General features: G+C 42.4%; 1 protein-coding gene across 5 annotated transcripts in view; it reads right to left on the bottom strand.

Annotated features, from left to right (window-relative positions):
• spen (spen family transcriptional repressor) overlaps window positions 1-27,062 on the bottom strand; it is a 51,943-nt gene that overhangs the window by 2,177 nt on the left and 22,704 nt on the right. For 2 of the 5 annotated variants that reach the window (XM_064957007.1, XM_064957012.1), the window contains 9 exons: window positions 20,892-21,052; window positions 19,880-20,095; window positions 19,564-19,715; window positions 19,322-19,447; window positions 19,083-19,196; window positions 8,519-8,632; window positions 8,296-8,396; window positions 343-8,191; window positions 1-182 (listed from right to left, as the gene is read on the bottom strand). The exon at window positions 1-182 is cut by the window's left edge and continues 157 nt beyond it. In XM_064957007.1, the coding sequence (XP_064813079.1) occupies window positions 1-182; window positions 343-8,191; window positions 8,296-8,396; window positions 8,519-8,632; window positions 19,083-19,196; window positions 19,322-19,447; window positions 19,564-19,715; window positions 19,880-20,095; window positions 20,892-21,052 (9,015 nt within the window). The remainder of the gene's footprint in view (window positions 183-342; window positions 8,192-8,295; window positions 8,397-8,518; window positions 8,633-19,082; window positions 19,197-19,321; window positions 19,448-19,563; window positions 19,716-19,879; window positions 20,096-20,891; window positions 21,053-27,062) is intronic. The other 3 variants (XM_064957009.1, XM_064957008.1, XM_064957010.1) reach the window with 3 other exon arrangements.

Genomic DNA, 27,062 nt, shown 5'->3' with positions numbered 1-27,062 from the left:
AGAGCCATGGGAGAAGTATAAGAGGGTGAAATGGTGTCCCTCTGCATCCGGGGCATGTGGGATAAGTCCATGGAGGCTGTGTGACGGAGGTGGGAGTTGTCCGATTTGGTTTCACTTCCTCCACCAAGTGACCGAGCAGAGAGTGACTGAGATAGCTTGCCCCTGTGGCTGAGATCACCTTCCTGAGGAAATAAAGAAGACTTCAGTGCTATCTAATGTACTGTAGGAGAGAAACACTAAAATAATTGTCAAAGTCAATCCCAACTGAAAACACTGGCAAAAACACTAAACATCTGATAAACTAATGAACCAAATGTAAACATGAATGCATAGTTCTCTGACCTGGGAAGGTGTGATGCCGCGGGGAGCCAAGTTCAATCCCATCGAAGAGTGACTGGAAAACTGGGAGTGGAAACCCTGCATATCCCGGTACACTGGGAAGGAGCCAGTGCCACCTGGATGAATCATCTGAACACCTTGAGGATGATGAGGAGACACCATAACAGGGACAGATGGATGGACCCCCATGATCCTGCTGCTCTCAGTATGAGGTGGGTGAGACATCTTTGCCTCCAATGTTTTAGGAATCTCCTTCCGCATCTGCGTCATTCCTTTTGGACTCTTGGAGGCAGCAGAGAGGTTGGTGATTGAGGTTGCTCCTGCCTCAGGAGTTTGTGACCGATGTCCCTCTGCAATGGTGTGCTCTCCTAGCTGATGGTGCATCAGGATGCGCATGTCCCGTATGTCCCGCATGTCTCTGAGGTCTCGGGAGGCCATGCTGTACTGGTCCAGACGTAGGCCTGCATGATGCAGCCCTCTGTGCTGCTCTGCCTGCATCATCATCACATCTGACTGGAGCTGGGGTGCAGAGGGTCTGCACAGCCCCTGGTGGTAGTGCTTCATGTTCTCTTCGGCACAGCTGTCTGAGGCTCCTCGAGTAGGGCCTGCATGTGACTGCAGCACCATTTCTCTGATGGTGTTGGCGTGCTGAGGAGGTCCAGTGCGGGGAGATGGCAGGGAATTCGCCCGTCTTCCATGACTCATTCCAGAGAGCTGTGGGGTATTCATCCTGACATTGCTGTGCGAGAGGTGACATATAGACACTGACTGGGTGACGCTGTGTGACACCGGGGTCATTATAACAGACTGCTCTGGGTGGGGATGGTGCATACTGGCAACATATGGAGACATCTCAGGCATGCCAGGATGCAAAACCATAGAGCTGGAATGGGGGGACATTGAGTTTCTGGGAGAGCAAACTTTCGCAAAGGGTAAAGGTGAGTGGCCCGTTGCTCGAGGGGAATGAGGCTCTTGCTTGAGGTGTGGGACTGACCGATCAGAAGGGGTACTGGGATTAGGACTCATGCGGCTTCCAGTCAAAGATGGGTAATGTGGATTCATGATTGGGCTGAGGTTGGATGTCTGGTGTGCCTTTGCCATATCCACCATCATTGGTTTGGATTCTGCTCCAGGCTCTTTCTTTACATGCTGCTGCATCACAGCCCGATTGTACATCAATATTTGAGGACTAGTGACTGGTTGTTGAAACATCTTTACTGCGCTACCCTGGGGTCCAGTGTGATATGACGACTCTGATTTTTCAGAACCAGGACTCTCCTGCTTAATGGTGGAGATGACAGGCTGAGAATTGTATGTATGGCCAGTTAAGAGTACCCCCGGGTGTCCGTACCCTGTGGGTGTCAGGGGTCCCTTGGGGGTGCAAAGCTGGGATGGGGCAAATGGTTCTTGCTTAATCTGAGATTTAGACACAGACTGCTGAAACTCTATGTCGACTGCACTGGCCGGTGGGATCTGGCTAATTTTGGCGCTGATCCGTTGAGATCCCTCTGTTTTTTGCCCTGAGTAACTTAGTACTACCACACCCTCTGATGTATTTACCCTGAGGCCACGACTGGAGCCTGTGTTGTAGGGTGTGCTCTCAACTACAGACCGTCCTCTGCAGTTTACCTCCTCTGCCACATCCACTCCATGGTAACAGTTGTTCTCGTTCATACTTGATCTGGATTTCTGTTTGGTTAGAGATAGGCCAGCATTACGGTTACTTAGGGAGATCCGAGGTGCTTCCTCAGTGTCAAAGGGCATTGGAATCCGGCTGATGACAGAGGTAGTAGGGGAAGAAATGACTGAATGCACCATCTTCTCTCCAAAGTTCTGCTGGGTCTCGGTGAGCGGGGATGGTTTTTGAAGAGTGAAAGGCAAGGGTCTGTCTTCAGGATGCGTGTGCCGAGCAGCCATTGTTTCAGATGAGTTTTCATTCTCTGACATGCGAGGATCTGCCAGCGTTGTGGTTAGCACTGTAGTAGGAATGGCATTGCTGTTTGATGCCAACACATATTTGGGATCCATGAGGATCTTTCTGAGAGTGCTGGAACTAGGGTCAATATCCGATGCCTTAGTATCAGGAGGCATAAGTTGATTTGCAGACTGGCTTCCAAGCGCTGTTACTGCTGGTGCAGAGGGAGTCAATACAGAAACTAGAGTTGCAGGAGTAGCATGTATTATACTTTCTTCAGATCGGTGAAGCCAGTCTGGTGAAACAGGCATCTTGCCTTGGCAGGGTGGAGGGAGATTCAATTGGGTTGGAGAAGGTGTGAGAGCAGGGGATGGAGAAAGAGCAGGGGCTACTGCGGATATTTGAAACTTTTTGAAATGAGGAAGTCTCTTGGTGCCAGAGTGAAAGGCTGATTCTTCAGGTACGGGTTGTTCCACAGCAGGTTGTTCTGCCTCCTTGGGAGTGTTCACAGTCATGGTGCATGTGATATCACATTTGCAGGTAGCAGCTGAGGTGACAACAGTGGCTGTTGCTGTAGCAGTAGCTGCCTTAGAGTTGATGACTTCAATTTCTTCAGGAATGGACTCTGATAGCTTGAAGGGGGAGGTCTCAGCTTCTGATACCTCTTCAGCAGTCGCTCCCTTCCGGTTGACAGCCTTTCGTCCTCTGGACCTCTTTGGAGTCTTAGGTCTGACTGCTTTCCCTTTTTTTGTGTGTGTTTCTGATGGAAGAGACTCATCTTCGGCAGAGGCCCCAGAGACGGTTGATTCAGAGGCTTTAGCATCTGTCATCAGGGGTTTGGCACTGGGAATCAAAACTCCCATCTCTGGGTCTGGGTCAATAATGTTGCTGATAGCCATGTGTGTTTCTGGTTCCAAGACATCATTGGCAGAGGGTAAGACCAGAGGCTCTGGGGTAGGAACAATTGCAGTGTAAGTGGAAGGAGCTGTGAAACCATCTGTATCAGTAGATATGTCTTCCGCAGTAATGGAATCAATAGCAGCAGCTAGTTCGGTTTCACTGGCAGGAATAGCGGACTTCTCCCCCTCCATTTCATTCTCTGGTTCTATAGTGACAGGGGGCAGCAGGGTAGGTGGCTCTGCAGGTGGTTCCTTATAGGGTTGAAGAGGTTGTACAACTGTAAGTTTGGCAATATTCTCCACTGCCCGTTCCAGTTCCATCTGACGTGCCAAAATAGCGGCTGCTGGGTCTACCGTTTGTTCAGGGTCTAACAGAGCATCTTCCCTTTCCTCTGGGCTGAACTCTGCAGCATCTTTCAGATAACACTGAGTCCTTGCTTCTTCTTTATCTGGTACTCCTGGTTTGGCATTTTTAGCAGTGGTCTCAAAAGATACAGCCTCATCCTCCTCAGAGCAAAGCAACCCTTTCACATCATCTAAGCTTACACGAATCTCAAGGTTTCTCAAGCCAAGCGATTTATCCTCGGTCACCAATTTGGCATTTCGTGTAAACCTTGGTGCTTTTACTTTCCCACTCTTTTCAGATTGTTGTCTTTTCTCCACATGGGTAGATTCTATCCTCTCAATGTCCCCTTCAGAATACTTTTTCTCAATTTGATCAGTTAGCACTTTATCTCCTTCGTCTTTCTGTGTTGGCAAGCATTGCATTGCTTCCTCTAATAATTTCCCTGCTTCTTCGGACTCATCTTTTATTTTGGGCTCAGGCTCTTCAGTAGTTGTACTATCAACTGACTTCTCTCCTGATGATGTTTCACTCTTGGATTGTTTGTCTACTCTACTTGCTTTCCTGCCAATTGAAGCCCCAGTAAGTGAAGACACTTGAGCTGTCTGCACTTTCTGCATACGGGGTGAACACCACCCCTCAGACATTCTGGAACCCTGTCCAGTGTTCGCAGGCTCCTTCATGTCACGGTCTTCCTCTGATGATTTTTGCGAGTCCCCTTTCACTGGTGAAACATCTTCCCCTCGCCTGCGTGACTTGGGTGGGCGACCTCGCCTTGTGTAGGTAGATGTGTTCAATGCATCCTGCTGCAGCACTAGATCCTTGTCGACACTACACTTACGGGTGGAGCAGGAGGACTCCACCACCTCTTTACATGGTGGCTGGGCATCCCCTTCAGACTGTGTGGCATAAACTGACCGAACATTTCGTCGTCTGCTCCTTCCGTGGATTAGGATTGCTTCATTCTCGGAGTCAGGGACATTAACTGGTGACTTGGCTGTGGTTTTAGGTTCCGATGATGCCTTTAATATTTCTCCTCGTGGAGATGAAGACCTTTTCAGCTTCTCTCTGTCAATTCGCTCACTCTTTCGAGTTACTGGTTTCTCAGAGACAGCGGTTTTGGGGGGCTCCAGGATTTGTGTTACTGACACATTTGGCTTAGCTCTTTTACTCTTGGGTTGTTTGCGAATTGGCTTTGCTGGTTTGATTCCAGCCTCTGAGACTGGTATGTGAACCACTTGGGAATCGTCAGATTTCTGAGGTTTGTCAAAGTCCTTAGAATATGGTTTCTCTGGTTGGGTCTCTATCTTTACCATTTCTATATTCTCATCAACCTTGGGGGTAGCAGAACAGGTGAATTCAGCAGCATTTGCCTCAAAACTACTTAATGAGGCACCAGGAGTGGGAGGCTTATTATCAAGGAAAGATCTATGATCCACTGTAAGAATGCCTTCAGTTGTAACTCTGGGTTCACATAATACCTCTTTAGGTTCAACTTTAACCTCAGCATCTAAAAGGAAAGGTGATAAGGGTGTGATTAAAATTGAGGCAGGGGGTTGGATCTCTACTAGAGGAGATTGGGGTGGGAACACTTCAAGATTATGTTCTACTTTTTCCTCTTCAATCAGTGAAAGAGTCTGTTCAGAGGATGAAAGAGTCTGTTCAGAGGATGAAGTAGTTAAAACAACTTCTTTCTCCTGCTGTGGAGAAATCTCTCTGGGTGAAGAAAGAAACTGTGAAATTGGCAAGATGAGAGCAGGGCTGACTGATTTAATATCGGCCTTCTGCATGAACTCTAACACCTTGGGAGACGCTTCTTGTTCACTCTCATCAACACTTTCAATTTCTTGTGGAAAGTGGCCCCATGAGGTCTCCTTCTGTTGTTGAAGCTCCAGAAAGCGGCTATGAAAAAGAACTATGGGCTCTTGAAGGTCCCCGCCCCATGGCCCAGGTTGTCCTTTGACAGCATCCTGTTTGACAGGATGTCTGCCAACTCCCAACTCAGGATCTTTGCGCTCAAGATGTTGTAGACGCCGTGAATCTTGCTCAAAGATTGAACTATGAAGAAAACGAGATGCAAACAGCTCCTGCCGTTCCAGATCCTCTGCTTTGGTGTCTTTCTTATTGTCATCCAGTTTACCTTCAGAGTCGGTACGAATCTTCTTCTTTTTCATGTACCAAGACGGGATAGGTCGTGGTACAGATTCTACCTTTTCTTTGTCTGAGCCACCGCGAAGACTGGCAAAGCGAGAGTCTCTGTCAAGAAAAGACCAATTATCCTCCCTTGCGGAGGACAATGACTTGGCTCGCTCAAGAAGTGCTTGTGTGTCTGGAGTGATAGTCTTGTCTAATGCAAAAGAATAGAACTTGTTCTTCTCCAGGGAGCATGAGAGCTTGAGGCCTGTCAACCTTTCTTCACGTTCCCCGAGGATAGAGGACAGTGAGGTGTTGGGCTTAGGAGAGTGGTTTTTGTTAACACCATCATCATCTGAATCTGACGATACTTCTCCAGGCTCTAGTTCACACACAAGACGTTTGCAAATGCTTTCTTGTTTCACAATGCTACTGGGGAAGGCCATGTCCATTCTGAGGCAGTCAGATTTGATTCTACTCTCCCATCGTTGAAGTAACTGCTCGTTACACCCAAGCAATGCGGTTTTAAGCTTAGGAAATTCTGTGATAGGGGAACGGAAACAATTAGGTGTCATGTCCAAGCTGTATTTCAATGAATCTACATGCGAGTAGACTTTGTCCTCTTCTTTTGGAGAGTCTTCAGTCTTTTTATTGGTAACTGATTGTGCTAACCGGGAAGCACACTCTTCTTCATTTGAAGGAAAGGGACCAGAGCCAGAAAAAGATATGACACTCAGGTCAAGGTCTTCATTTAATTCACAGGAAGACCTGTAGTTGCGGTTTCTCTTACCACTTAGCAAGTCAAAGTCAAAACTCTCGGATTTCTTACGTTTGCTAGATGGATAATCGTCTGTAACATCTCGAGGTGTTTTTCCTACCTCATGCACCAGACTGCACCGTTCAAAGTCCTCTGTGTCGCCGTCTTGTGGGCTTTCTGATTTATATGATTTGTCAGGCTCTTGTCGGCTCTGTTCCATTTGTTTTCTGCAGGTCTGAGAGTGGTCAAGGTCAGACTCAAGTCGTTCCTCAGTCTCCCCTCTACTTTTGTATAGTCCTACACCCTGCTCGCCATTGTCTTGTTGCGGCAGTTGCGTGAATGCGTCCTGGTCAAGACTCCCATCAGAGATTTTCGTGAGACTTGATCCCCAAAACTGAATTTTCAGACAGGTTGGGTCTAATGGATCTGTTGCCTCTTCTGTTGGTTCTCCAAGTCGTGACTGAAGTTCCAAACTGAGTCCAAGCCCCATTCCCATGGAGACTATTTCAGACTCTTGTTCATCTTTAGGACTGCAAACAGTAACAAGTCTCTCAGATTTAGCCTTGCAATGCTCCATCTTATGCACCACTTTGCGCAATAGGCTCTTTTCACCCTCATTCTCCTTTGCCATATCACTGTCAGGTGTCTTCCTAAGTCCCAGTCTACTGCCCTCTTCCGGACTCTCCCTCTTCAGTTGATCGGTCTTCCCCATGGAGTCTTCAAAACGCCTCTTTCGTGCAGCTAGACGGTCAACATCCACAGAGTTAGAACCATCATACCTAGGGTCAGCTTTCATATGTTTTTTGGCTTTCATTTTCCCATCCTTGTCAACAACTTCAAGGTGGTTGTCTTTTGGCACCTTCCCATGCTTGACTAGATCTCCTTTTTGGTGATCTATGCGGAAGGGAGGACTTTTCTGATCCCTTGAAGGTGATGCAAGCCGGATACTGTCATTCCCACCTCTAACTCTTTGTTTTTCTAGGACAGCATGACCAAGCAAGTTCACTTCCTTCTCCTTCACACGTGTTAGCTGCACCACACAAGGTGGTAGGTCTAGCCGTCCTTTGCCTGAGCCTTCTTTTTCCTTAAGGGGAAACTTGCTGACTTTGCTTCGAAGGACTGCATCTGGACTAACTTCTCTTTCCAGTTTAGGCACTGTCTCAGGCGATGGAACGCTGGGAGATTGCAATTTAAGCTTTCTCAGCCTCTGTTTCTCACCCTTCTCCTTGCGCCCAGACCACTTTTCCTTATCACCCCCAGTACCATGTTCAGTTTCAAATGGTCTATCCTTCTCTGGCTTATCACTCTTATTATACCGATCGGTTCGTGCCTTGTCAAATCTTGGAGGTGAGAGTGAACTGCAGCTGGCACTTCGCTCTGAGGATCTACAGCAAATGCGGCGATCAGAGTCATTTGGTAGACGCTCAGAGAGGGAGTGGGACGCTGTAGGACTGGCAGGGCGATGAGGGTGAGAAGGGCTCTGGCTGTGTTCCATTGTTCTCCGCCCATGGTCACGTTCACGGTCTGTTTCAAAGCGCTCACGCTCACGTTCCCTCTGCAAGTAACTGTATTTGCGGATGTCCTGCTCATAGGGGTCTCTGTAATCTCTGTACTCACGCGGATCATCAAAGTAACGCGGGTCATAGAATTCCCCCTGGTATGAGTCCCATTCTGTGTAGAACTCGCGGCCTCTGTCAGGTAACTTGCGTCGGGGATCTTCTGTGAAGGTTCCTCCAGGTGTCCGTACACTATTGTCAAAGAATGGCCGTTCAGCTGTAAACTCATATTGCGGCCTGCGCTCATCCCTGAAACACAAAAAAAGAGGAACCAAATTCATAGTATTCAATGTCATTGGAATTTTACAAATGGGGATATGTGACAAAATTAATCTAGTAAAAATGATACAAACCTTCGCTCAGATAGGATTTCATAGAAGTCGCGAATGTCCTGCCCAGATGCCTGCATTGAGTGATAGAAAGCCATCTGACTTTCCTGATTGGCAAAGTCCACCTGCAAGCAAAAACACATGGAAGTTGATAAATCAGAGACAAATATCATTGTTTGGACTATGGTCTTCAATCACCCGGCCTATTTCCCCAACCAACAGGGATTCTAAGATATTTTTTTGCTACCTTAATTTTGTTGCCACCAATCTTCCACCCCTTGGTCTCCTTAACAGCTGCCTGTGCATATTCTATGTTATTATACAGTATAAGGGCCATTCCTTTGGGTCTATCAAATACAACCTGTGGTGGGAGGGGAGAGAAGAAAGAAACATTTAGTAAAAACCCAAATTATCTTTCTTATATACAGTGCATTCGGAAAGTATTTGACCCCTTGAATTATTCCACATTTGGTTAAATTACAGCCTTATTCTAAAATGGATTAAATAGTCCCCCCCCACCCAATCACTCCACACACACAATACCACATAACTACTAAGGGAAAAACAGAATTTGTTTGTAAATATATATATAAAAAAAAAAAAAATACATTTACTGTAAGTTTTCAGACCCTTTTCTCAGTACTTTTGAAGCACCTTTGGCAGCGATTACAGCCTAGAGTCTTCTTGGGTATGACACTACAAGCGTAGCACACCTGTATTTGGAGAGTTTCTCACATTCTTCTCTGCAGATCCTCTCAAGCTCTGTCAGGTTGGATGGGGAGCGTCACAACACAGCTATTTTCCAGTCAGGTTCAAGTCCAGGCTCTGGCTAGGCCACTCAAGGACATTCGTAGACTTGTCCCGAAGCCATTCCTGTGTTGTCTTGGCTCTGTGCTTAGGGTCATTGTCCTGTAGGAAGGTGAACCTTTGCCTCAGTCTGAGCAGGTTTTCATCAAGGATCTCTGTACTAGGCTCCGTTAATATTTCCCTTCATCTTGACTAGTCTCCCAGTCCCTGCTGCTGAAAACCATCACCGCAGCATGATGCTGCCACCACGCTTCACCATAGGGATGGTGCCAGGTTTCTTTCAGACGTGATGCTTGGCATGCAGGCCAAAGAGTTCAATCTTGGTTTCATCAGGCCAGAGAATCGTGTTTCTCATGGGCTGACAGTCCTTCAGGTTCCTTTTGGCTAACTCCAATGTGCCTTTTACTGAGGAGTGGCTTCCGTCTGGCCACTCCACCGTAAATGACCTGAATGGTGGAGTGCTGCAGAAATGGTGATCCTTCTAGAAGGTTCTCCCATCTCTGCAGAGGAACTCTGGAGCGCGGTCAGAGTGACCATCGGGTTCTTGGTCAGGGAGGTGACCAAGATCATTCTCCCCCGATTGCTGAGTATGGCTGAGCAGCCAGCTCTAGGAACAGGATTGGTAGTGCCAAACTTTTTCCATTTAAGAATGATGGAGGCCACTGTGTTCTTGGGGACCTTCATTACTGCAGAAAATTTTTGGTACCCTTATCCAGATATGTGCCTCGATACAATCCTGTCTAGGAGCTCTACGGACAATTCCTTCGACCTCTTGGCTTGGTTTTTGCTCTGACATGCACGGTCAACTGTGGGACCTTCTTGTAGACAGGCGTGTGCCGTTGCAAATCATGTCCAATCAATTGAATTTACCACAGGTGGACTCCAATCAAGTTGTAGATACATCTCAAGGATGATCAATGGAAACCGGATTAACCGGAGCTCAATTTTGAGTCTCATAGCAAAGGGAAAGGGAGATAACTAGTCAGTATTACAACTGAATGCATTAAATTGAAATGTGTCTTCTGCATTTACCTCAACCCCTCTGAATGTGCGGGGAGCTGCCCTAAATCAACATCTATGTCATCAGTGCACGGGGAACAGTGGGCTGACTGCCTTGCTCATGGGCAGAACGGGGCATTCAGTTGTAACCTTGTCAGCTTGGGGATTTGATTCAGCAACCTTTCGGTTACTGGCCCAGGGTCTGAATACTTATGTAAATAAGATGTTTTTTTAAATTTATAGTAAATTTACAAAAATGTCTAAAAACCTTTTTTTTGCTTTGTCATTATAGGGTATTGAGTGTAGGTTGAGATTTAAAAAAAATGTAATCCATTTTACAATAAGGCTGTAAACGTAACAAAAAAAATGAAAGAGGAATGGGTCTGACAACATTCTGAAGCCACCGCGCGCACACACACACACACACACACACACACACACACAGTTAGAGCGTTGGACTAGTAATCGAAAGGTTGCAAGTTCGAATCCCCGAGCTGACAAGGTACAAATCTGTCGTTCTGCCCCTGAACAGGCAGTTAACCCACTGTTCCTAGACCATCATTGAAAATAAGAATTTGTTCTTAACTGACTTGCCTAGTAAAATAAAGGTAAAATAAAAAAAATAAAACAGTACCAGTGAAAAGTTAGGACACCTACTCATTCAAGGGTTTTAATTTATTTATTTAAAATTTTCTACATTTTAGAATAGTGAAGACATCAAAACTATGAAATAACACTATGGAATCATCTAGTAACCGAAAAAGTGTTAAAGATATCAAAATGTATTTTATATTTGAGATTCCTCAAAGTAGCCACCCTTTGCCTTGACAGCTTTGCACATGCTTGGCATTTTCTCAACCAGCTTCATGAGGTAGTCACCTGGAATGCATTTCAATTAAGAGGTGTGTCTTGTTAAAAGTTAATTTGTGGAATTTATTTCATTTGATCCAATCATTTGTGCTGTGAAAAGTTAGGGGTGGTATACAGAAGATGGTCTTTTTCCAAATAGGGCTAAGTACATAGCGTGGCAAAAACACCTCACATAAGCAAAGAGAAATGACAGTCCATCATTATTTTAAGACATGAAGGTCAGTCAATGCGGAAAATTAAAATATATATATATTTTAAGTTTCCTCGTGTGCAGTCGGGAAAAACCATCAAATGCTATGATGAAACAAACTGGCACTCATGAGGAGTGCCACAGGAAAGGAAGACCCAGAGTTACCTTTGCTGCAGAGGATAAGTTCATTAGAGTTAACAGCTTCAGAAATTGCAGCCCAAATAAATGCTACACAGTTCAAATAACAGACACATCTCAACATCAACTGTTCAGAGGAGACTGCATAAATTAGGCCTTCATGGTTGAATTGCTACAAAGAAACCACTACTGAAGGACACCAATAAGAAGAAATCTGCTTGGGCAAAGAAACACAAGCAATTAACATTAGACCGGAGGGTTGTTTTGCTGTTGACAGTCTGATTTATTTCAAATTCAAGGCACACTTAACCAGCATGGCTACCACCTTTAGTCGGACAATAATTTGTTTTCAACAGGACAATAAATCAACACACCTCCAGGCTGTGTAAGGGTTATGGAATGCTGCATCAGATGACCACGATCACCCGACCTCAACCCAATTGAGATGTTTTGGGATGAGTTGGACTGCAGAGTGAAGGAAAAGCAGCCAACAAGTGCTCAGCATATTTGGGAACTCCTAGACTGTTGGAAAAGCATTCTAGGTGAAGCTGGTTGACAGAATGCCAAAAGTGTGCAAAGCTGACAGCAAGGCAGAGGGGCTACTTTGAAGTATCTAAAATATATTTTGATTTGTTTAACACTTTTTTGGTTACAACATGATTCCACACGTTTTTTCATAGTTTTGATGTCTTCACTATTATTCTACAATGTAGAAAATTGTAAATATAAAGAAAAACCCTTGAAATGAGTAGGTGTGTCCAAACCTGACTGGTACTGTGTGTGTGTGTGTGTGTGTGTGTGTGTGTGTGTGTGTGTGTGTGTGTGTGTGTGTGTGTGTGTGTGTGTGTGTGTGTGTGTGTGTGTGTGTCACAAGTCCTCAACTGGCAGCTTAATTAAATAGTACCCACAAAACACCAGTTTCAACGTAAACAGTGAAGAGGCGACTCCGGGATGCTGGCCTCCTAGGCAGAGTTGCAAAGAAAAAGCCATTTCTCAGACTGGCCAATAAAAATAAAAGATTAAGATGGGAAAAAGAACACAGACACTGGACAGAGGAACTCTGCCTAAATGGCCAGCATCCCGGAGTCGCCTCTTCATTGTTGACGTTGAGACTGGTGTTCTGCGGGTACGTGCTTCAAAGCCATGCAACACTCTTTCCGTGGCCTCCAACTGCTCTTAAATGCTAGTAAAACCAAAATGCATGCTTTTTTAACTGTTCGCTACCTGCATCTGCATGCCAGACTAGCTTCACCACCCTGGATGGTTCCGACCTAGAATGTGTGGACATCTAAGTACCTAGGTGTCTGGCTAGACTGTAAACTCTCCTTCCAGACTCATATCAAACATCTCCAATCTAAAATCAAATCTAGAATCTGCTTTCTATTTCGCAACAAATCCTCCTTCACTCACGCCGCCAAACTTACCCTAGTAAAACTGACTATCCTACCGATCCTCGACTTCGATGTCATCTACAAAATAGCTTCCAATACTCTACTCAGCAAACTGGATGCAGTTTATCACAGTGCCGTCCGCTTTGTAACGAAAGCACCTTATACCACCCACCACTGCGACCTGTATGCTCTAGTCGACTGGCCCTCGCTACATATTCGTTGCCAGACCCACTGGCTCCAGGTCATCTACAAGTCCATGCTAGGTAAAGCTCCGCCTTATCTCAGTTCACTGGTCACGATGGCAACACCCACCCGTAACACGCGCTCCAGCAGGTGTATCTCACTGATCATCCCTAAAGCTAACACCTCAGTTGGCCACCTTTCCTTCCAGTTCTCCGCTGCCTGTGACTGGAACGAATTGCAAAAATCGTTGAAGTTGGAGACTTATCTCCCTCACCAACTTTAAACATCTGCTATCTGAGCAGCTAACCGATCGCTGCAGCTGTACATAGTCCATCGGTAAATAGCCCACCCAATTTACCTACATCATCCCCATACTGTTTTTATTTATTTACTTTTCTGCTCTTTTGCACACCAATATCTCTACCTGTACATGACCATCTGTTAATCTGCTAAATTGTAATTATTCACCAACCTCATGCCTTTTGCACACAATGTATATAGACTCCTTTTTTCTACTGTGTTATTGACTTGTTTATTGCGTACTCCATGTGTAACTCTGTGTTGCTGTCTGTTCACACTGCTATGCTTTATCTTGGCCAGGTCGCAGTTGTAAATGAGAACTTGTTCTCAAATAGCCTACCTGGTTAAATAAAATTAAAAAAATAAAAGCTGCTATTTGAGTTGTGAGGCATCTGTTTCTCAAACTAGACACTAATGTACTTGTCTTCTTGCTCAGTTGTGCACCGGGGCTTCCCACTAATCTTTCTATTCTGGTTAGAGCCAGTTTGCGCTGTTCTGTCAAGGGAGTAGTACACAGCGTTGTACGAGATCTTCAGTTTCTTGGCAATTTCTCACATGGTATAGCCTTCATTTCTCAGAACAAGAATAGGCTGATGAGTTTCAGAAGAAAGTTCTTTGTTTCTGACCATTTTGAGCCTTTTAATTTTCCCGACAAATGCTGATGCTCCAGACACTCAACTAGTCTAAAGAAGGCCAGTTTTAGTGCTTCTTTTCAGCTGTGCTAACAATTGCAAAATGGTTTTCTAATGATCAATTAGCCTTTTAAAATGATAAACTTCAATTAGCTAACACAACGTGCCACTGGAACACAGGAGTGATGGTCGCTGATAATGGGCCTCTGTACACCTATATAGATATTTCATGATAAAAAAAACAAAAAAACCAGCCGTTTCCAGTTACAATAGTAATTTCCAATATTAACAATGTCTACACTGTATTTTTGATCAAATTTGATGTTATTTTAAAAATGGACAAAAAAAAGAGCTTTTCTTTCAAAAACAAGGACATTTATAAGTGACCCCAAACTTTTGAACGGTACTGTATGTATGTATGTATGTATGTGGCAAGAAAAAGTATGTGAACCCTTTGGGAATACCTGTACTTCTGCATAAATTGGTCATCAAATTTTATCTGATCTTCATCTAAGTCACAACAATAAACTGTCTGCTTAAACTAATAACACACAAACAATTATAAGTTTTCATGTCTTTATTGAACACACAGTGTAAACATTCACAGTGCAGGGTGGATAAAGTGTGTGAACCCTTGGATTTAATAACTGGTTGACCCTCCTTTGGCAGCAATAACCTCAACCCCAAACATTTTTTGTACAGTGCCTTGCGAAAGTATTCGGCCCCCTTGAACTTTGCGACCTTTTGCCACATTTCAGGCTTCAAACATAAAGATATAAAACTGTATTTTTTTGTGAAGAATCAACATCAAGTGGGACACAATCATGAAGCGGAAGGACATTTATTGGATATTTCAAACTTTTTTAACAAATCAAAAACTGAAAAATTGGGCGTGGAAAAATATTAAGCCCATTTACTTTCAGTGCAGCAAACTCTCTCCAGAAGTTCAGTGAGGATCTCTGAATGATCCAATGTTGACCTCAATGACTAATGATGATAAATACAATCCACCTGTGTGTAATCAAGTCTCCGTATAAATGCACCTGCACTGTGATAGTCTCAGAGGTCCGTTAAAAGCGCAGAGAGCATCATGAAGAACAAGGAAACACCAGGCAGGTCCAAGATACTGTTGTGAAGAAGTTTAAAGCCAGATTTGGATACAAAAAGATTTCCCAAGCTTTAAACATCCCAAGGAGCACTGTGCAAGCGATAATATTGAAATGGAAGGAGTATCAGACCACTGCAAATCTACCAAGACCTGGCCGTCCCTCTAAACTTTCAGCTCATACAAGGAGAAGACTGATCAGAGATGCAGCCAAGAGGCCCATGATCACTCTGGATAACTGCAGAGATCTACAGCTGAGGTGGGAGACTCTGTCCATAGGACAACAATCAGTCGTATATTGCACAAACCTGGCCTTTATGGAAGATTGGCAAGAAGAAAGCCATTTCTTAAAGATATCCATAAAAAGTGTTGTTTAAAGTTTGCCACAAGCCACCTGGGAGACACACCAAACATGTGGAAGAAGGTGCTCTGGTCAGATGAAACCAAAATTGAACTTTTTGGCAACAATGCAAAACGTTATGTTTGGCATAAAAGCAACACAGCTCATCACCCTGAACACACCATACCCACTGTCAAACATGGTGGTGGCAACATCATGGTTTGGGCCTGCTTTTCTTCAGCAGGGACAGGGAAGATGGTTAAAATTGATGGGAAGATGGATGGAGCCAAATACAGGACCATTCTGGAAGAAAACCTGATGGAGTCTGCAAAAGACCTGAGACTGGGACGGAGAATTGTCTTCCAACAAGACAATGATCCAAAACATAAAGCAAAATCTACAATGGAATGGTTGAAAAATAAACATATCCAGGTGTTAGAATGGCCAAGTCAAAGTCCAGACCTGAATCCAATCGAGAATCTGTGGAAAGAACTGAAAACTGCTGTTCACAAATGCTCTCCATCCAACCTCACTGAGCTCGAGCTGTTTTGCAACGAGGAATGGGAAAAAATTTCAGTCTCTCGATGTGCAAAACTGATAGAGACATACCCCAAGCGACTTACAGCTGTAATCGCAGCAAAAGGTGGCGCTACAAAGTATTAACTTAAGGGGGCTGAATAATTTTGCACGCCCAATTTTTCAGTTTTTGATTTGTTAAAAAAGTTTGAAATATCCAATAAATGTCCTTCCACTTCATGATTGTGTCCCACTTGTTGTTGATTCTTCACAAAAAAATACAGTTTTATATCTTTGTTTGAAGCCTGAAATGTGGCAAAAGGTCGCAAAGTTCAAGGGGCCGAATACTTTCGCAAGGCACTGTAGTTGCGGATCAAACCTGCACAATGGTCAGGAGGAATTTTGGACCATTCCTCTTTACAAAACTGTTTCAGTTCAGCAATATTCTTGGGATGTCTGGTGTGAACTGCTCGAGGTCGTGCCACAGCATCTCAAATCGGGTTGAGGTCAGGACTCTGACTGGGCCACTCCAGAAGGCGTATCTTCATCTGTTGAAGCTAATCTGTTGTTGATTGACTTCTGTTTTGAGTTGTTGTCCGGTTGCATTACCCAACTTCTGTTGAGCTTCAATTGGCAGACAGGTAGCCCTACATTCTCCAGCAAAATGTCTAGATAAACTTGGGAATACATTTTTTGGGCGATGATAGCAAGCTGTCCAGACACTGAGGCAGTAAAGCAGCTCCAAACCATGATGCTCCCTCCACCATACTTTACAGTTGAGATGAGGTTGGTGTGTTGTACATTTTTTTCTCCACACAGTGTTGTTTGTTCCTTCCAAACAACTGAACTGTAGTTTCATCTGTACACAGAATATTTTGCCAGTAGCACTGTGGAATATCTAGATGCTCTTTTGTGAACTTCAGACGTACAGCAATGTTTTCTTCTGTGATGTCCTCCCATGAACACCATTCTTGTTTAGTGTTTTACGTATCATAGACTTGTCAATAGAGATGTTAACATGTTCCAGAAATGTCTGTAAGTCTATGGCTGACACTCAAGGATTCTTCTTAACTTCATTGAGCATTCCGCTCTGTGCTCTTGCAGTCATCTTTGCAGGACGGCCACTCCTAGGGAGAGTAGCAACAGTGCTGAACTTTCTCTATTTATAGACAATTTGTCTTATTGTGGACTGATGAACACCAAGGCTTTTAGATATACTTTTGAAACCCTTTCCAGCTTTATGCAAGTCAACAATTCCTAATCTTGGGTCTTCTGAGATCTCTTTTGCTAGAGGCATGGTTCACATTAGGCAATGCTTCTTGTAAATAGCAAACTCAAATGTTGTGAGTGTTTTTTAAAGAGCAGGGCAGCTCTAAACAACATATCCACTCTCGTCTCAATGATTGTACTCCAGGTTAGATGACTCCAATTAGCTTTTGGATAAGTCATAAGCCTAGGGGTTAACATACTTTTCCCAACCTACACTGTGAATGTGTTCAATAAAGACAAGAAAAATACAATAATTTGTGTTTTATTAGTTTAAGTAGTCTGTTGTTGTGACTAAGATGAAGATCAGATCAATTTATGACCAATTTATGTAGAAATCCAGATTATTCCAAATGGTTCACATACTTTTTCTTGCCACTGTATGCATGTACATAGAGTTGAATTTGAAAGTTTACTTACACCTTAGCCAAATACATTTAATCAGTTTTTCACAATTCCTGACATTTAATCCTAGTAAAAATTCCCTGTCCTAGGTGAGTTAGGATCACCACTTTATTTTCAGAATGTTAGAATAACAGTAGAGAAAATTATTTATTTCAGCTTTTATTTCTTTCATCACATTCTCAGTGCGTCAGAAGTTTACATACACTCAAAAAGTAATTGGTAGCATTGCCTTCAAATTGTGTAACTTGGGTCAAACGTTTTGGGTAGCCTTCCACAAGCTTCCCACAATAAGTTGGGTGAATTTTGGCCCATTCCTCCTGACAGAGCTGGTGTAACTGAGTCAGGTGTGTAGGCCTCCTTGCTTGCACACGCTTTTTCAGTTCTGACCACAAATATTCTATAGGATTGAGGTCAGGGCTTTGTGATGGCCACTCCAATACCTTGACTTTGTTGTCCTTCAGCCATTTTGCCACAACTTTGGAAGTGTGCTTGTGGTCATTGTCCATTTGGAAGACCCATTTGCAACCAAGCTTTAACTTCCTGACTGATGTCTTGAGATGTTGCTTCAATATGTCCACATAATTTTCACTTCTCATGATGCCATCTATTTTGTGAAGTGCACCAGTCCCTCCTGCAGCAAAACACCCCCACAACATGATGCTGCCACCCCCGTGCTTCATGGTTGAGATGGTGTTCTTCACCTTGCAAGCCTCCCCCTTTTCCTCCAAACATAACGATGGTCATTATGTGCAAACAGTCCTATTTTTGTTTCATCAGACCAGAGGACATTTCTCCAAAAAGTACGATCTTTGTCCCCATGTGCAGCAAACGTTAGCCTGGCTTTTTTAATGGCGGTTTTGGAGCAGTGGCTTCTTCCTTGCCAAACGGCCTTTCAGATTATGTCGATATAGGACTCGTTTTACTGTGGATATAGATACTTTGGTATCGGTTTCCTCCAGCATCTTCACAAGGTCCTTTACTGTTGTTCTGGGATTGAGTTGCACTTTTCGCACCAAAGTACATTCATCTCTAGGAGACAGAACGCGTCTCCTTCCTGAGTGGTATGACAGCTGCGTGGTCCCATGGTGTTTATACTTGCGTACTATTGTTTGTTTGTACAGATGAAAGTGGAACCTTCAGGCATTTGGAAATTGCTCCCAAGGATGAACCAGACTTGAGGTCTACAATTAAATTTTCTGAGGTCTTGGCTGATTTCTTTTGATTTTCCCATGATGTCAAGCAAAGAGGCACCGAGTTTGAAGGTAGGCCTTGAAATTCATCCACAGGTACACCTCCAATTGACTCAAATGATGTCAATTAGCCTATCAGAAGCTTCTAAAGCCATGACATTTTATGGAATTTTCCAAGCTGTTAAAAAGGCACAGTCAACATAGTTTATGTAAACTTCTGACCCACTGGAATTGTGATACAGTGAATTATAAGTGAAATAATCTGTCCGTAAACAATTCTTGGAAAAATTACTTTTGTCTTGCACAAAGTAGATGTCCTAAACGATTTTCCAAAACGATAGTTTTTTTACAAGAAATTTGTGGAGTGGTTGCAAAACGAGTTTTAATGACTCCAACTATACATACAGATATATACAAAATAATGACATGAGGATGTGTCACAAGAGAAAGGCTTAAACATGAATAAGGAGCGGGCTTACCTTGATAACATGTCCATAACGACAGAAATGACGAGTGAGATACTGCTCTGTGATGTTAGAGGCTAAACCATCCAACCAAACACAAGTTGTGGGCATACTTTTTCCAAATCCAAGCTGTAGAAAGATGGAACATACCAACAATATTATCCTGTTGACATCACTCCAGTCAACAACAAAAAATCTCAGTTGTACAATCAAAAGATGTGTTTCGTGAAATTCTAGTTTTATGCTCTTCTCACCTTTAGCCTATTGTTGCCGAGGTACTCTCCATCCATCTTCTTTATGGCCTTACAGACACTGGTAATGTCACTGTACTGCAGAAAGGCATACTGAGGGGCACCATTAACTTTCTTGATGTCAATATCCTATGTGAATGGAAAGAAAGGCAACACTGAATTAAGAGAGGCAGTTTCGAATTAGGAAATGTGTTCCTCATAAAATCTCATTTGCAGCATGCAGATTCATAATGTATTTCACTTACCACTATCTCCCCAAAGCGCTGAAAGATATTGAGCAGATCATGGTAGCTGGTGGTCTTTTCCAGGTTGCCAATAAACAGAGTCCGTGTGGCTTTGGGGTGAAACTCATCTATCCTCTCATCCAGAGGCCGGAACTCATTCTCGCTTTCAGTCTCTGAAAAGATAAATACATGTTTTCATGAACCTGTACAAATCATTAAAAAAAATATATATATAAAATATATATATATACATATATTTTGACATAATCTTAATATAACCCAGAGATTTTCCTGGTCAGGTTACATGGTTAGGAAAAACTCAAGCCCCTTTATATACCAGTTGTGGACGCACCAGGGCCGTTCCAGGCAATGACCTCAATTTGCATGCCAAAAAACAGCTTCCCCTTTGATGCAGCCAGGGCCTTTTCCTGGTCCTCCTGCTGGCGAAAGAACACTAGTCCATAGCGCTCCTCTAAAGTCCCATGGATTTGCACAGACGTCACCTTCCCATACTTCTTGAACTCATGGAACAGGCCATCCTTTAGACTTGTATCTGAAAGCAGAGGGAACAAATACTAAAATAAACGTTGACTAAATACCTTCAAGGGCATACAGAGTGACTAATTATTATCTGCAGTACAAAAATCATCAACAATGTAATTAACTCAACAAATTATATTATTACCAAAACCTAGCAGTGTATTGCCCACATGTAGCGTGGAGTAGATAATATATGGTATATACACAGCAGCAGTGGTGTAAACTACTAAAGTAAAAATACTTTAAAGTACTTTGGGGGTATCTTGCCTAGTTAAATAAAATATTAAATAAAAATCAGTCATTTTTGGGGGTATTTGTACTTCACTATTTATATATTTGACAACTTTTACATTCCTAAAGAAAATAAATGTAGTTTTACTCCATACATTTTTCTGACACACAAAAGTATCTGGTACATTTTGAATGCTTAGCAGAACAGGAAAATGGTCCAATTGACGCACTTATCAAGAGAACATCTCTGGTCAGCCCAACTACCTCTGATCTGGCGGACTCACTAAACACAAATGCTTCATTTATAAATGATATCTGAGTGTGGCCCTGGCTATCTGTACATTTATAACCAAGAAAATGAAGCTGTCTGGTTTGCTTAATATAAGGAATTTTAAATGACTTATACTTTTGATACTTAAGTATATTTAAAACCAAATACTTTTAGACAAGTAGTATTTTACTAGGTGACTTAAATTTTACTTTAGTCATTTTCTATTAAGGTAACTTTACTTTTACTCAAGTATGACCTTTGGGTACTTATTCCCTCCGTTGCACAGCTTAAGGGATCAAATTCTCACCTGTCGAACGCACAGGAAGATTCTGGACCTTGACACCAAAGCTTTTTCGAGGCTCATCCTTGTCAAGGGCAGATAAAGGCAGAGATAAAGGTGCAGGGACGGCAGCAGACTGAACTGAACGTGCTGGGGAGCCATCACTTGAACTACTGCTGGAATCACTGCTGCCAAAGAGGAACACAGAGGCTTAATGAGAAATAGATTAGTGTGCATGTCACAGAATCTCATATATCTATATCCGTCATAAGAAGAGGAGTAAATCACTGTAAAGAACTGATGACTCATATTGTGTGCTTTTGTCTGAAATGTTACATTTAAAAGACATCTCTATGCACAAAGATAAAGCTCACAGATGTGATATATATCGGAATCATCGTCAATCCACTATACGGGTGATTCTCATGAAACCAGTTTTAACCATGGCAGTAACAAATTGATGCATCTGCAACAATCAACTATCATTCTGAAGACTAAGATGCCTAGTTTATGGCACAGTGTCTTATTTTAAATAAATTGTACATTTTTTACTGAAATTAGTCCAATTAAATTCAGGTAACTTTATAAAATGTTGAATAAAACAAAATATGTTGCTGTAGTTTGTTCATAAATCATACAAGTTATATGTATTACTTAAAACAGTGTCTGTGGATGTTTCTCATTACTGTAACACTTTTCAAGTTGCTATAAAATAATGTTTAATTCACCCAATGATGCATCATCTAGAGGATTAGTCCTTAGATGAGCACAAGTTATTTTAATTATATGTCTTCAGAATGAGGATCTTCTTCTCAAACATCCCTTTAAGACACTTGACCTTTCACCGAAATGACAAAAAAGCTCCAATTGGGAAAAACTTATAAAACCATTACCTTACCAACATGGAGGCATGAATGGGCTTTAGTGATAGTCAATTGTTTGCTGACTCAATGTCTGTGTCTCCTATTACTTGCAGATTGAGCTTTCATTACCGAAACACACATCTCATTATTGAATCATTTTTCAGGTCTTTTTCGGTAATGATAATAATTAAATTCTAATGTATAGCCAATGGGTGTTTCTTATTTACTAGGACCACTGTTACAACTATTGATTATATATTTTTGTAAAACATCAAATTTTATTAGTCACTTGCGCTGAATTAAACAGGTGTAAATTTGACAGTGAAATGCTTACTTACGATCCCCTAACCAACAATGCAGTTTTAAAAAATACGGATAAGAATAATTAACAAAAGTCATTAAAGAGCAGCAGCTAAATAACAATAGCAAGACTATATACAGGGTGGTACTGGTACAAAGTCAATGTGTGTGGGCACCGGTTAGTTGAGTTAGTATGTACATGTAGGTAGAGTTATTGAAATGACTATGTATAGATGATAACAACAGAGAGAAGAAGCGGTGTAAAAAAAGAGGGGAAGGGGGGCAATGCAAATAGTCTGGGTCGTCATTTGATTAGGTGTTCAAGAATTTTATGGCTTGGGGTTAGAAGCTGTTTTAGAAGCCTCTTGGACCTAGACTTGGCGCTCCGGTACCGCTGGCCGTGCGGTAGCAGAGAGAACAGTCTATGACTGGAGTGGCTGGAGTCTTGGACAATTTTTAGGGCCTTCCTCTGACACCGCCTGATATAGAGGTCCTGGGTGGCAGGAAGCTGGGCCCCAGAATGTTACCTACCCTTAGTACCTGGGTGCGGCCCGTTAGGAAGGCCAGGATCCAGTTGCAGAGGGAGGTGTTTAGTCCCAGGGTCCTTAGCTTATTGATGATCTTTGAGGGCACCATGGCATTGAACGCTGAGCTGTAGTCAATGAAGAGCACTCTCACATAGGTGTTCCTTTTGTCTAGGTGTGAAAGGGCAGTGTGAAGTGCAATAGAGATTGCATCATCTGTTGATCTGTTGGGCGGTATGCAAATTGGAGTGGGTCTTGGGTTTCTGGGATAATGGCATTGATGTGAGCCATGACCAGCCTTTCAAAGCACTTCATGGCTACAGACGTGAGTGCTACAGGTCGTTAGTCATTTAGGCAGGTTACATTAGTGTTCTTGGGCACAGGCACTATGGCAGTCTGCTTAAAACATGTTGGTATTACAGACTCGAACAGGGAGGGGTTGAAAATGTCAGTGAAGACAATTGCCAGTTGGTCAGTGCATGCTCGCAGTACACGTCCTGGTAATCTGTCTGAATGTTGACCTGTTTAAAGGTCTAAAATCGGCTGTGGAGAGCGTGGTGCTCTCATGCATGTTTCAGTGTTATTTGCCTTGACGCGAGCATTGAAGTAGTTTAGCTGGTCTGATAGGCTCGTGTCCCTGGGCAGCTCTCTGCTGTGCTTCCCTTTGTAGTCTAATGGTTTGCAAGCCCTGCCACATCCGATGAGCATCAAAAGCCGGTGTAGTACGATTCGATCTTTGTCCTGTATTGACGCTTTGCCTATTTGATGGTTCGTCAGAGGGCATAGTGGGATTTCTTATAAGCTTCCGGGTTGGAGTCCCACTCCTTGAAAGCGGCAGCTCCTCCCTTTAACTCAGTGCGGCTGTTGCCTGTAGTCCATGGGTTCTGGTATGTACGTACGTACGGTCACTGTGGGGATGACTTTGTCGATGCACTTACTGATGAAGCCAATGACTGATGAGGTGTACTCCTCAATGCCATCGGAGGAATCCCGGAACATATTCCAGTCTGTGATAGCAAAACAGTCCTGTAGCTTAACATCTGCTTCATCTGACCACTTTTGTATTGATCTCGTCACTTGTGTTTCCTGCTTTAAGTTTTGCTTGTAAGCAGGAATCAGGAGGATAGAATTATGGTCAGAATTGTCAAATGGAGGGCAAGGGAGAGCTTTGCATGTGTCTCTGTTTGTGGAGTAAAGGTGGTTCAGTGGTCTTTTTCCTCTTGTTGCAAATGTAACATGCCGATAGAAATTTCGTAAAACGGATTTAAGTTTCCCTACATTAATGTTCCCGGCTAGTAGGAATGCCACCTCTGGTGAGTGTTTTCTTGTTTGCTTATGGCGGAATACAGCTCATTCAATGTGGTTTTAGTGCCAGCCTCTGACTGTGGTGGTGTGTAAAGAAAGGTGGTATGTCAATTTAGAATTGCATCTAAAATACCTTAGAATCACACATATCCACATCCTAAAGACCTTGGAGAAATTACTATTTTTTTTAACCTTATACTTAAGTCCACTTTTGAAAACACATGCACATAATTACAGTACTTAGAATTATGCTAAAGAGTTATTTTACACAATTGCATTAAGATCATTGATTTTACTATTACGTAAAGCATTTGGGATTTAGAAATGTACAGTTTTTCCAATGGCAAACAATGCAACACTAATTTCCGAAAACTGCTCATCATTACCATAATGCAGCAATATTTAATAAATATCACGAAAAGTAAAACGTATACTTTAGGAATTTTGGATAAATTTGATAAAGAATAAAAGGGACACTATCAAAAATATGTACATAAAAATAGCATACATACAGTTGAAGTTGGAAGTTTACATACACCTGATCAAAATTTAAACTCAGTTTCACAGTTCCTGACATTTAATCCTAGTAAAAAGTCCCTGTCTTAGGTCAGTTAGGATCACTACTTTATTTTAAGAATGTGAAATGTCAGAATAACAGTAGAGAGAATGATTTATTTCAGCTTGAATTTACTAATTTAATCACATTCCCAGTGGGTCAGAAGTTTGCATACACCCAATTAGTATTTGGTAGATTAGTATTTGGCCTTTAAACAGCTTAACTTGGGTCAAACACACATATATCTTTCCTTCCTCGTGACGCCATCTATTTTGTGAAGGGCACCAGTCCCTCTTGTAGCAAAGCACCCCTACAACAGGATGCTGCCACCCCCATGCTTCACGGATGGGATGGTGTTCCCTCGGCTTGCAAGGCTCCCCCTTTTTCCTCCAAACATAACGATGGTCATTATGGCCAAACAGTTCCATTTTTGTTTCATCAGACCAGAGGACATTTCTCCAAAAAGTACGATCTGTGTCCCCATGTGCAGTTGCAAACCGTAGTCTGGCTATTTTATGGTGGTTTTGGGGCAGTGGCTTCTTCCTTGCTGAGCGGCCTTTCAGGTTATGTCGATATAGGACTTGTTTTACTGTGGATATAGATACTTTTGTACCTGTTTCCTCCAGCATCTTCACAAGGTACATTGCTTTTGTTCTGGGATTGATTTGCACTTTTCACACCAAAGTACATTCATCTCTAGGAGGCAGAAAGCGTCTCCTTCCTGAGTGGTATGATGGCTGTGTGGTCCCATGGTGTTTATACTTGCGTACTATTGTTTGTACAGATGAACGTGGTACCTTCAGGCATTTGGAAATTGCTCCCAAGGATGAACCAGACTTGGAGGTCTACAATTGTTTTTCTGAGGTCTTGGCTGATTTCTTTTGATTTTCCCATGAGGTCAAGCAAAGAGGCACTGAGTTTGAAGGTAGGCCTTGAAATTCATCCACAGGTACACCCCCAATTGACTCAAATTATGTCAATTAGCCTATCAGAAGCTTCTAAATCCATGACATAATTTTCTGGAATTTTTCAAGCTGTTTAAAGGCACAGTCAACTTAGTGCATGTGTAACCAATGTGAAATGGCTAGCTATTTAGCAGGGTGCATGCTAATAGCGTTTCAATCGGTGACGTCACTCGCTCTGAGAACTTGAAGTAGTTGTTCCCCTTGCTCTGCAAGGGCCACGACTTTTGTGGAGCGGTTGGTAATAATGCTTTGTTGGATGTCAGTTGTTGATGTGTGTAGAGGGTCCCTGGTTGAGCCCAGGTAGGGGCAAGGAGAGGGATGGAAGCTATACTGTTACACATGTAAACTTCTGACCAACTGGAATTGTGATACAGTGAATTATAAGTGACATAATCTGTAAACAATTGTTGGGAAAATTACTTGTGTCATGCACAAAGTATGTCATAACAGACTTCCCGTTAATTAACAAGACATTTGTGGAGTTATTAAAACTAATTTTTCAACGACTCCAAACTAAGTGTATGTAAACTTCTGACTTCAACTTTACATACACAAGTAATTATGACAAAAAACAAGATTCAGAAGAAGGTTGTGTTGCGGTAATGAGATATATTACAAAATACATTAACTTAAGCCTTTTCATTAGGTGAGCAATGTTAAATATTACAAATAGATTTGTTTCCCACTTTTTTGGACTTCGACAACTGTTGTGGTAATGAGAGATTATGTATTGATAGTTGTGGAAATTGTGGTTAAATGCATAATATCTGATCAATAAACATAATAATTATGAAATAGATAACTACAGAAGCTAATCTTATTGATCCAAGAGGAATTATGGTGTAGAATCTATTTTTTTTGTAAAACGTTTTTTTTTTTTGTCAAGTGCCAGTTGTGAGAATCACCTGGTACACTCAACAATCATATTGAGCAAACTTCTATATGAAGTTGGAAATAATGAAGGTTACCCTAGCATAAAGGAATATGTAATACCATTACCTGTCTTTTAGTGGCACTGTTCTCACAATTCATTCAAATGGAATCAAATCCATTGAGATTGTTTTTTTCTATTTATTTGTTGAAGCAGAATATTCTGTACATCTGTTCACCGTGTTTGTGAATATATGGAGTTATCCATGAGTCTATTCAGCAGATCGTGCCCATATGGATTTGAATCAAATCACCATGACTAACAAGTAAGGTTTGAGAGCCGCTGAGAACTACAACAGATCACAAGTGCATAGATTCCAATTGTAGAAAACAATGACTCACCAGGTAGATGACAAAACAGTAAGACACTGGCTTTTGTAGATCAAATAGAGAGCAGTTTTGAAATTATACTGCTTGTGTTGTTAGATGGAATAATATATTTTACAACAGAAGTAACAAAGGGAGCAAAAAAAGGAAATGTTTTAGAAAATAAATATATGATCTGCAACCCTCATATGGCATAAAAATGAAACAATTACCTTCGTATTTTCATTGTACAGTTCTACCATTCCACTTCAATCTCTTGTGAGATGGTAATTTAGTTTGCTTTGTTAAATTATGCTCAAATAGTTTTTAATATCACAGTATACTGTCCCACAGTAGTAAACATGACCAGATATGTTCACACTTGCAATAGACATTTCATAAGCCGTGCATCCCTTTAGTAGTACACCCCACTATTCTCATGCCCTTCT

This window comes from Oncorhynchus masou, chromosome 33 (assembly GCF_036934945.1).
Source record: "Oncorhynchus masou masou isolate Uvic2021 chromosome 33, UVic_Omas_1.1, whole genome shotgun sequence".
Classification (NCBI taxonomy): domain Eukaryota; kingdom Metazoa; phylum Chordata; class Actinopteri; order Salmoniformes; family Salmonidae; genus Oncorhynchus; species Oncorhynchus masou.
Note: the sequence above shows the minus strand (reverse complement) of the source record. Positions and strands in the feature narration are given on the sequence as shown.